Source organism: Artemia sp. Qi Xiang Cuo, chromosome 19 (assembly GCF_049724085.1).
Source record: "Artemia sp. Qi Xiang Cuo chromosome 19, ASM4972408v1, whole genome shotgun sequence".
In the NCBI taxonomy this organism is placed as follows: Eukaryota; Metazoa; Arthropoda; class Branchiopoda; order Anostraca; family Artemiidae; genus Artemia; species Artemia sp. Qi Xiang Cuo.
In genome coordinates, this window is record NC_142812.1 from 41,918,292 (window position 1) to 41,929,973 (window position 11,682).

Consider the following 11,682-nt stretch of genomic DNA (forward strand, 5'->3'; position numbering starts at 1 on the left):
GAACCTGTATAGCTTATTATAGATTTTATACATTTGAAGTCTCAGTCTTTTTTTCAAAGTGTTTATTTTATTCCTAAGGAAACTGTTAAATCAGCATTATCATTCAAAATTAAACGAAAAATTCCCCAGGAAAATGCTATTTGATCAGGCTTGGGCTGAACAACAGTAAGATGCATATACAGCTGGAAAAAATGCTGCATGACTTCATGAGGCAACTGCTTAGCGTTGATACGGTTGTACAGCCTGAAATTTGCCAGCTATACAATCGTATACAGCCGGCAACTGTCATACATATAAAATACTGTAGAATCAAAAAAAAGAAAAAAAAAAAAAAAAAAAAAAAAAGAAAATTTTAGGTAGTACCGAAATAAATGTAAACCTTTTTCTGTGTTTAAAGAAGTTTTTAAAATCTTTGAAAGAAATCTCTCCAAAAGCAATCTTTTTCAATAATTCTAACTTTGCTTCAAGTTCTCAATACTGGTTTCTTTTTCTTTTCCTCTAAGCTCGGGCGGCTTCCGTATTTATTTCTTTGAGTCTTTTCACATGTTCTTGAGGATAACTTGAACATTTCTTTTCAGCATAGCGGGGACGATTTTTAGATCTCTCGGCAGCGCTTTTCTGGCCTTTATATTTGTTGTCCTTTGCTCTATCTTGCGGATTTGTACCCTGGTAACCTTCTATGGAAAAGCTGATGGCGTACATAGGTACCGAGACCACACACGAAGCTCCTTTGATATTTTGATGGGGATCAGTGTTAAAATTATCATTCCTGAAGCTGTCTATTTCTGCTCTCCATGTGTTTGCCTGGTTTTGTAGTTCAACCTGGTTATCCTCTTTTTTATTGAAACTGACAGGGTTGTTAATACTAGCCTGCATTTTGGACGGACAGGCAAAGCTATCAATCTTGTTTGAATTTTGGCAAGCTTTAAAAAGAAATTGGAAACCATGTTCTGGTAGCAAAGATGAAATATCTTCTGAATTTGGGTATGAATTATTGCTGTATTTTTCGTTCATAAAAACACCCATTTCTATATTTCCTGTGTTCGTCTGACTTTGTAGTCTAGTTTCTATCTTAATTTTTGAACACTGAAATTGACTTAATTCCTTATCTAAATTTTTCAAATAGCATGTCTAGTATATTTTGTTTGCTTGCAGTTACTGTTGTTCCGCTGTCTGCATGCCAATATGTGTTTCAGACAAAGTTTTCCCAATCTGCATCGACAGAACTGAATATTTGACTCGCACAACTTATATTCATATTTGTCTTATTACTCATTATACTTAGTCAAACGCTTCTGAAAATGAACTCAAATCTTATGGCATGTTCTGTGTGTTATATGCTCTTCGCTAGGTTCCGCCCCTTTTTTTGAAACCTCTGCAGCCCTTGATTACGTCATTTGTGTTGTGTTTAATCAAAAATGTCTGATAAAAACCGTAGCCGGACCAATGACAGCTAAAAGACATACTTTAGCTTTTGATTTTAATGACGTCACGTTTTCTGTCGTAGGGAATTTTTGTCTTAAAAATAATAATAATAATAAAAATTGACAATGAGATTTAAGTCATCTTTCTTACCAAGGTTCTGCGACCAAATAAAACTTCTTATTTTGGTTTGAGTCATCTTTTGGAAAACTATGTGCTTTTTAATGAGGATAGATGGCTGTAGACAATTATTTTTTTTATATCCACACAAACACTGCAGGTTACTAAATTTTTGGGTACTAAATTTCAAAAAGCAACTAGTAAATGAACTGTAGATTTTATAGAAATAACTTCTTCGACCAGGGGCAAGATTTTCGAAGCAGGCTAATATTACCCTATCAGCTGTAGCCTTAGGAATTTTATTAAAAATTAGGTGGAATTCTGGATTAGAGGTTTTGCTATCTTGGCTGGAAGATGGGAGAGTTAGAAGTTCGGTTGGTTAGGTTCAGTTAGGAGAATGGAACTTTCTAGGAAACACGTTTATGCCCCGAAGTTGATTTTTTCCATTTCCCCCTTTAGGGATTACTTCATAAACACCTTTTGAGTTACTGCTCTTGTCATGTATGGAGCTGTGTCTTGTATTTACTTTTGGTTTAAGGTTTTGGTTGTGGAGGTTTTGTTTAAGTTAAGGGATGGAAATTAAACGATGTTCTTGGAGAGTGGTTTCGTCAAACTGTGCTTGTCTGGCTATTTCAGAGCTTATAATTACTCCTAAAACAGTGCAAAACAATAGTCCTTATGACACAGTTACTTTAGTTTTTTTTATACAAGGCCTTATTCAAGGAGGGGAGGGAGCTCCCCCCCCCCCCTCCGAGAAAAAGTCCTGGCTACGACTTTGCTTGGCAACACGTATAGTGAAAAAAAGAGGGGCCAGATTGTGGATTGTTTGTGGCATTCATTCCAATCTTCCATTTTGAAATTCCATCTTCAAAACTAGCTTGACTGGATTAACGTGAAAAATGAACGCGAGAATCTAGGCTATGTACTTTTGTCTATCTGTACTTTGCGGTGCCAGGCACGTGATTTGATGGGAGTTCTGAATACAAAGCACATATAAAAAAAAAAAAAACTAAGTAAAGTGTTCGGTCATTAAAACTGAAATTAAAGCAGTCCTAGAGTCATTATTTTAAGGAAGTTCAACTAGAACTTAAGAAAAACAACACGAAACAAGGCAAGTTAATTCCAAAAAATAAATTCCTTATTGTTTTACCTGTTGTTGTTTGTTTACTTAATGATTATATTTACAGGGACATAATGGGCAGACAAAAGCATATATCGCAACCCAAGGCCCTATGTCTCATACGATTCAAGATTTCTGGACAATGGTATTTTCAGAGAAGGCACCCATAATAGTACAAATAACCCAACTACAAGAAAGCCACCAAGTGAAGTGTGAGAGGTATATCCCAGAAGAAGGCGCTGTAGGTGAATTTGGTGGTGTCAGAGTCACAGTTGAAAAGGAAGAAAAGATGAATGGTTTTACTGTCCGTAATTTACTGCTAGAGGTATTAAATAAAACGTAACTTACGAAAGGGATTTTATTCCATGTACTTACTCTAATATATTTGATATATGTATATATATATATATATATATATATATATATATATATATATATATATATATATATATATATATTATATTATATATATATATATATATATATATATATATATATATATATATATATATATATATATATATATATATATATATATATATATATATATATATATATATATATATATATATATATATATAATGCATAAGTATTAACAATGTAATTGTTTCACAGCAACAACCGTAAAACGCTTCTTGAAACGCTGTACCGTGAACTGATAAAGTCATTATCAGTACAAATCAAATAACAAAGTATGCACGGAGTACCCGCGTCAATCTGGAAAAAATTAAAGGTCGGTATGAATATGCCAGCGTGTTCAGAACGTTTGTGCCTGAGGCTGTAGCTTTAATAAATGCTAAAATTTAGTAAACTAAAATGCTAAAATAAATGCTAAAAATCTTCAGCATTTCGAATGATGTAACTAGTCTTTCCTTTCCGAAAAAATTAACCGAATTATCTATTAGATACTGTTATTTTATCTCTTTCGATATTTGCAACACAAATTTTCATCGCACCCCCCATATGAAATCAATATGCTTTTATTATTTTTTTATAATATTTTTAGAGGAAAGAGGAGTATCACCGAATCCTCCCCTATATCAAATCAATATGCTTTTATTATTTTTAATAATATTTTTAGAGGGAAGAGGAGAATCACCGAATCCTCCCCCGTATCAAATCAATTTCCCTTTATTATTTTTTGGTAATATTTTTAGAGGGAACAGGAGAATCATCGAATTCTCCCCCATATCAAATCAATATGCTCTTATTATTTTTAATAATATTTTTAGAGGGAAGAGGAGAATCACCGAATCCTCCCCTATATCAAATCAATATGCTATTATTATTTTTAATAATATTTTTAGAGGGAAGAGGAGAATCACCGAATCCTCCCCTATATCAAATCAATATGCTTTTATTATTTTTAATAATATTTTTAGAGGGAAGAGGAGAATCACCGAATCCTCCCCTATATCAAATCAATATGCTTTTATTATTTTTAATAATATTTTTAGAGGGAAGAGGAGAATCACCGAATCCTCCCCTATATCAAATCAATATGCTTTTATTATTTTTAATAATATTTTTAGAGGGAAGAGGAGAATCACCGAATCCTCCCCTATATCAAATCAATATGCTTTTATTATTTTTAATAATATTTTTAGAGGGAAGAGGAGAATCACCGAATCCTCCCCTATATCAAATCAATATGCTTTTATTATTTTTAATAATATTTTTAGAGGGAAGAGGAGAATCACCGAATCCTCCCCCGTATCATATCAATTTCCCTTTATTATTTTTTGGTAATATTTTTAGAGGGAACAGGAGAATCATCGAATTCTCCCCCATATCAAATCAATATGCTCTTATTATTTTTAATAATATTTTTAGAGGGAAGAGGAGAATCACCGAATCCTCCCCTATATCAAATCAATATGCTTTTATTATTTTTAATAATATTTTTAGAGGGAAGAGGAGAATCACCGAATCCTCCCCCCTATCAAATCAATATGCTTTTATTATTTTTAATAATATTTTTAGAGGGAAGAGGAGAATCACCGAATCCTCCCCTATATCAAATCAATATGCTTTTATTATTTTTAATAATATTTTTAGAGGGAAGAGGAGAATCACTGAATCCTCCCCTATATCAAATCAATATGCTTTTATTATTTTTAATAATATTTTTAGAGGGAAGAGGAGAATCACCGAATCCTCCCCTATATCAAATCAATATGCTTTTATTATTTTTAATAATATTTTTAGAGGGAAGAGGAGAATCACCGAATCCTCCCCTATATCAAATCAATATGCTTTTATTATTTTTAATAATATTTTTAGAGGGAAGAGGAGAATCACCGAATCCTCCCCCGTATCAAATCAATTTCCCTTTATTATTTTTTGGCAATATTTTTAGAGGGAACAGGAGAATCATGGAATTCTCCCCCATATCAAATCAATATGCTCTTATTATTTTTTAATAATATTTCTAGAGGGAAGAGGAGAATCACCGAATCCTGCATTTCTGGTACACAGATTGGCCAGACCATAAGATTCCAGATAATCCAAGTTCTCTAGTTAACCTTGCTATTGAAGTGGAAAATGCGAGAAGTGGAGGTGTATTTTTGAATGACATTTATGATGGGCTCAAAGAGAAAATTGTATCATCTGGTCAACTTCACTGGAACAGCTCGTCTAAGCGGGAATCGATTAAGTTTACTGTTAAATCATTTTCGTTTGATGATGCCAAATCCCGATCTGATACATCTCATGAGGTTGGTTGTTTATTTTTTATACTATAACATTGACCGTTATAGTATAACGGTATAACCGTTGGATGATAACGTTATATATAACTGTTAAGTATAACCGTTATAGTTTAACGGTTATACAGCTCGTCTAAGCGGGAATCGATTAAGTTTACTGTTAAATCATTTTCGTTTGATGATGCCAAATCCCGATCTGATACATCTCATGAGGTTGGTTGTTTATTTTTTATACTATAACATTGACCGTTATAGTATAACGGTATAACCGTTGGATGATAACGTTATATATAACTGTTAAGTATAACCGTTATAGTTTAACGGTTATACAGCTCGTCTAAGCGGGAATCGAGTAAGTTTACTGTTAAATCATTTTCGTTTGATGATGCCAAATCCCGATCTGATACATCTCATGAGGTTGGTTGTTTATTTTTTATACTATAACATTGACCGTTATAGTATAACGGTATAACCGTTGGATGATAACGTTATATATAACTGTTAAGTATAACCGTTATAGTTTAACGGTTATACAGCTCGTCTAAGCGGGAATCGATTAAGTTTACTGTTAAATCATTTTCGTTTGATGATGCCAAATCCCGATCTGATACATCTCATGAGGTTGGTTGTTTATTTTTTATACTATAACATTGACCGTTATAGTATAACGGTATAACCGTTGGATGATAACGTTATATATAACTGTTAAGTATAACCGTTATAGTTTAACGGTTATACAGCTCGTCTAAGCGGGACTCGATTAAGTTTACTGTTAAATCATTTTCGTTTGATGATGCCAAATCCCGTTCTTATTTATCTCATGAGGTTGGTTGTTTATTTTTTAATATTGACCGTTATAGTTTAACGGTATAACCGTTAGACCATAACTTTATATATATAACAGTTATGGTATAACGGTATAACCTTTAGAGTATAACGTTATATATAACCGTTACAGTATAATGGTATAACCGTTATAGTTTAACGGTAGGGTGGTATACACTATTCAGTATGAGTAAATCAGACTAAAAAACAAGTATCGAAGCGGGATATCGAAGAAAATGTTTTTGTGAAAGTGTTTTGTGAAATAATAATGGGAAGAACTAACCTGGAAAAGTAAAACTTAACTAACCTAAAGAAAATTATACACTTTTTGTAATTTCTGTTGCCATCCTTTTGAGTTAATGTATCTATAATTTAGTCTCCAAGTGGGATATTGAAGCTAAACTTCAGCACATTCCTAAAAGATGAATGAAAACCCACTAAATTTTCTATACCCGAAAGGCATTATTCTTAGTATTACACTCAGTTAAGATATATAATAATTCTTTATTTGGTAATTGTTTTGCGAGAGCAATTCTTTTTCTTATTTTTTTCCTCTTTTTTTATATCCCGTCGGCTACAGCTTGCTAGAAGGTCGTAAGGGCGAACCTCTGCAATTTTACAGAAAGTTTGGACCATGTGTGGCTAGATTGGTGAATATGACATTAGATTTTGGAAAGTTGCGTATAACTCTTGCCTTGGGCCAAAAAGGATGATTTTCAATAATAAATGAGCCAGGCTCTAGAGTGTATGATTTTAAATGGAGTTTCGTGGTATATCTTGGAATTTATGCAGCCAAGCTCTCGTTCAATCGAGCCATGTTTCTGCTTTTGACTAAAAAGCTTCGTTCTAGTAGACAAAGAGGCAGGCATTTCTATGAAATCGAAGATGGACCGAAATTAGAAAGTGTTTAAGATATGCAACGGTTACTTGGCCTCATCACCAAAGAAATTATAATTTGTCCTTTGCTTGTTTCTAAGTATTGATATTAGAAAGTTGATCTGCAGCAAGCAAATCAACTTTTCACCTTAGATAAGATTTTGTTTTTTTCCAAGGCTGATCAAGGCTGACAAAGGGTTTCTATAACACTTCACGTTGGCCTCTCATTCTATATCTAGTTTGGGTTGTACATGTTTTATTGTCTCTCCAACCATTGGATATAAGCTGCGCAAGCTTATTTAAATAGCCTTTTTGATCTAGAAGATTTAAAATCGTTACGGCCATATTTTAGGATGGACTTCTTTTTAGCAATCAAAGCAATTTTTATGGTTTTCCCGAACATAGTTGTTTTTTCAAGCAACAATGTATCTACTATTCTACAACATAATCGTTTTTCAGGTTGTACCTGGCCTTCCAAAAGCTCCTCGCTCAGCTCCACCTGAGAGTAAAATCGCTCAATCGTCCCAGTGTGGACCAGTGATAGTACATTGCAGTGCAGGCTTAGGTCGTACTGGTTGTTTCCTAGCACTTTGTCTGGGGTTGCAACAACTCATAGAAGAAGAAGTAGTTGACGTCCTTGGTGCTGTTTGCGCCTTGAGACATGATCGGTAATTTTTTTTTTTGTATAAGTTTTATTAACTGAACCTAAAAAAAAATGAAACATCGAATGCCCCCTCCTATGGCCAGGAATGCAGGGAGAAAGAAAACCAGCATTACAAAGTAATCCAGCTTCAAAAATCAGCTCAAATACTTCTTGTACAAGCCTCGCCTCTTTGCAATTAGGCTTAAAGTATTTTCACTATTGTTCCTGACTGCGTTTCTAAGTTTCCATTCTAAATCACATCTGCTAATTCACTAACTATTTTACTAAAATTATTCCATCCGTCATCTTCATTATCAAATCTTAGACTATCTGACTTAATATTCAACTTGTCCTGGAAAGTTCTTTTCAAATTCTTATCCTAAAGAATAAACATCCAACATCCAATTTACCCCCCTCCTTGTAAGAATCCAGCCCACAATCTCATTTCTATGGAAGCATGGGAAAACGTTTGGATATTCACTTTCCTTACAAAAATTAGACATTGTTTAATAATAAAAAAAACAATAATTATTCGTTTCTTGCTTATATACCTAATGAGGCTTAATCCTATTTTTCCCCTTTGAAAGAGATATATCCACAAATAAAGAGAGGATGCAGCAAGCAAGCTTGTTGCTTTAATTTTATTAATTTGAAAAAAAAATTCCACGAAACAACTTTTTCAAAGGAAAAAAGCTCCATTAAGCCAAAAATGAGCAGATATAAAGTCAAATAATCTTCGAAGTGTAAAACTAACCGAATTTTACAATAAATAATCGATTCAAAATCACGACAAGCAAAAATTAACATGAGTAAGGTTGACAACCACATTCCTTCTACAGAACAAAACATAATGTGCGCTTTGCTGAAAAAAAAACAACAACAAACAAACAAAAAACTAATAACCGTGGATTATCAGTTTAATATACATATATGATATTTATTCCTTTAAGTTTTCATAAAAAATTTTTTTATTAAAGTCAAAAAAGTGTAAAAATGTAAAATGTATTTGTTTTCAGTAAAGACATAATTACATTTTAACTATGCTGAACAAAATGGCTACATAAAAATATTGATTTGATATGTTAGGGGAAGTGATGGGTAGAGGGGGGGTGCGGTTGCCTCCATCACTTTCGAGTATTAAAAAGGGCACTAAAAATTTCAATTTCTGATCGAATAAAGCCGTTTTGAAATTTCTACGAGAACTCCTTCTATACGAAGTGCCCTGGCAAAAAAAAAACATTGCCCCAGTATCGCTCTTTGCTTAGGCAGCGCTATTATGCTGCCTATGATTGCTTTTAAGTATCAATGGAACTACAACAGCGAGGGCCCTTTTTTCTTTTTTTCCTAGGAAGACAAAGAATTTGAAATCCGAACTCTAAGAATCTAATGTTATTAACATCAAAAATTATGTCATTATTGATATTATAAATATTATTGGCTTTATTTTAATTAAATTTTGGTTTGGATCATCGTTAATAGATATTGTTTCTGTACAAACTACTGCTGCTAATATGTCTGTACAAATTACTACTACTACTACTAACTCGCTGCAGCACCAAGCCGCCTAAAGCTAACACAGTCACGCACACCCCTCTTCCTTCCCAATATATTCAAAGCCTCCCTATTTACACCCTCCCAAGAAGTTACCATTTCCCTTAAATCTTTCCTTGCAACATCTTCTCGCCCCATTCGGGGACAACCTGCTTTTCGTTTGGCCCTAGACGGTTGGTAAAAAAGGACAATCTTTGGCAATCTTTCATCCTTCATCCGCAGAACGTATCCTGGCCATCTCCGTCTTTCTTACATTAAAGCCCAAGAAAGTGGGATTGAATGGCATTTATTTGCACAGTTTATTGTTTGAGATACGGTTAGTCTGTTGGATATCCACAGGCAATTTCTCTGGAAAACCTCTAGCAAAACCTCCTCCATTTTTCGGAGCGCCCACGGTTTAGAATCTTGCTCGATCACTGTCATAACTGTATAGTCCAATTTTCTACTCTTGGTTCTCAGACTCACCTTCCTATTCTTCCAAACTTTTTCAATTGTGATTAAACACCCTAGGTCTTGGTTATTCTACTTTTGACAGCTTAACTGCATCCACCGTCTTTACTAATGATACTGATGTGTAGAGTATTTACTAATGATAATGATAAGTGAAGCTGTCCACTTGATCGATCAACTCATTACCCAACATCACCTCTTAACCTTCACCTATCCTTAGTCATAATGACCGAGTCTTCGACTTTAGTCTTTTAAACCTACTCTTCCACCATGAACTATCAAAACCTCTAAAAATTCATCTACTTTGCTCACATTTTCTCCTAAGATGCTTAAATCATCAGCATAATCTAAGTTTAGAGGAGTTTCACTTCGCCATTCGATTCTTTGATCTCACATTCCCTTTCCTATGCTCCATACGACGAAGTCCATCAAAATTATCCGTAAATGGGAATAGGACGCAACACTGCTTAAATCAACTTTTCCTAAAATTGCTAGGTACTTTTCCTTTTTCAAAAATCATAATGCTATCACTGATTCTTCTTTACAAAATCTTCCTTCACATCTAAAGTATCACAAATTTTTGCACCCTTTTCCGTATCTTTCCTGTAATTGTATCACATTTTAGCACATTCTCTAACTGTTATGTTCATCTCTCTTTAACTCTTTCCTTGTTAGTAATTATAGCCTGGTTCCTATCTCTAAATGAGACAAGTCCAGATTGACTACTCTAGTAAGTATCCAATCTAAATTATCACAAACTTTTGCACCCATTTCCATATCTTTTCCCGTAGTTTTATCGTGGTTTAGCACATTCTCTAATTGTTCTCTCCATCTCTCTTTAACCCTATCCTTATCAGTGATTATAGCCTCGTTCCTATCTCAAACTGGGGCAAGTCCAGATTGGCTACTCCCTCTCAATTTATTAGCATGCCAGTACAATATTTAACTATTATGCTGTCTGCATCTTCCAGATCTTTGCAATTTTGTCCATGACCTCCACTTCACACCTCCTTAATTGATATTTTGATGCTTTCTTCACTTTTTTTTACATTCTTCTTATTTTCATATGATCTGTCACTCAAACAATTCTCTTAGAGGCCCCTCCTCCTCAATTAAATATAAATATTTTCACTAATATCCCTAGCTGCGTTCCGAACTTTTTTCCTTAAATTATGCCACCTATCTTCCACATTGTCAAATTTAATACTCCAGTTCGGTATTGAACTGTTCCTGGAAAGTTTCTCTGAAATCCTTATCCTGGAGTCTATCGACGTTGTAGTTTCCCGGAACGTAGTTACCCTTCCTAAATTTCAGCTTTGAATTAATAATGTTACTTTCTGTACAAATGTTACTAGAATCCAATCATATAGTTTGGTATGCGTCTTTATAGTCTAAAGAGTTTTCATATCACTGTGCCTTTGGTGTTTTCTCTCTCTCTCTCTCTCTCTCTCTCTCTCTCTCTCTCTCTCTCTCTCTCTCTCTCTCTCTCTCTCTCTCTCTCTCTCTCTCTCTTATCTCTCTCTCTCTCTCTTTATCTCTCTCTCTCTCTTTATCTCCCTCTCTCTCTTTCTTTATCTCTCTCTGATACCTGGGTTGGCATGTACTCTTGCTCCCTGTTCTCTAAATCTAGCCAAGTTCTAATTTGTAAATATGAGCATGCCCTAACATTCGAAGATGTTATTTGAAAATATTTGAGTACAGTGTTGTTGTTTTTTTTTCTGTGTTTTAACTGGAATGCCTTTCATAGCAACCTAGGTACTTTAGATCGTTTATTTTCTAGCCGTTTCTGTAATCCTAAAAGTACCAAGAACATCTTAAAGTACAATCTTAAATATTTTTAAAAACATCTTAAACATCAAACGTACGTCTTAAACAACTTAATGTACCAAGGAGATCAGTTTATACCAGAAAAACAAAAATTCTTGTAGTTTTAGGATTATGAAGTTTTTAAGGCACTACCGCCTGGC

General features: G+C 34.0%; 1 protein-coding gene across 3 annotated transcripts in view; it reads left to right on the forward strand.

Annotated features, from left to right (window-relative positions):
- Positions 1 to 11,682, forward strand: part of LOC148940854 (tyrosine-protein phosphatase non-receptor type 5-like) — a 77,104-nt gene that overhangs the window by 58,834 nt on the left and 6,588 nt on the right. The window contains exons 4-6 of one of the 3 annotated variants that reach the window (XM_089104776.1): positions 2,730 to 2,987; positions 5,098 to 5,379; positions 7,531 to 7,739. In XM_089104776.1, coding sequence (XP_088960902.1) covers positions 2,730 to 2,987; positions 5,098 to 5,379; positions 7,531 to 7,739 — 749 coding nt within the window. Of the gene's footprint in view, positions 1 to 2,729; positions 2,988 to 5,097; positions 5,435 to 7,530; positions 7,740 to 11,682 lie in introns of those variants that run through there. The other 2 variants (XM_089104775.1, XM_089104774.1) reach the window with 2 other exon arrangements.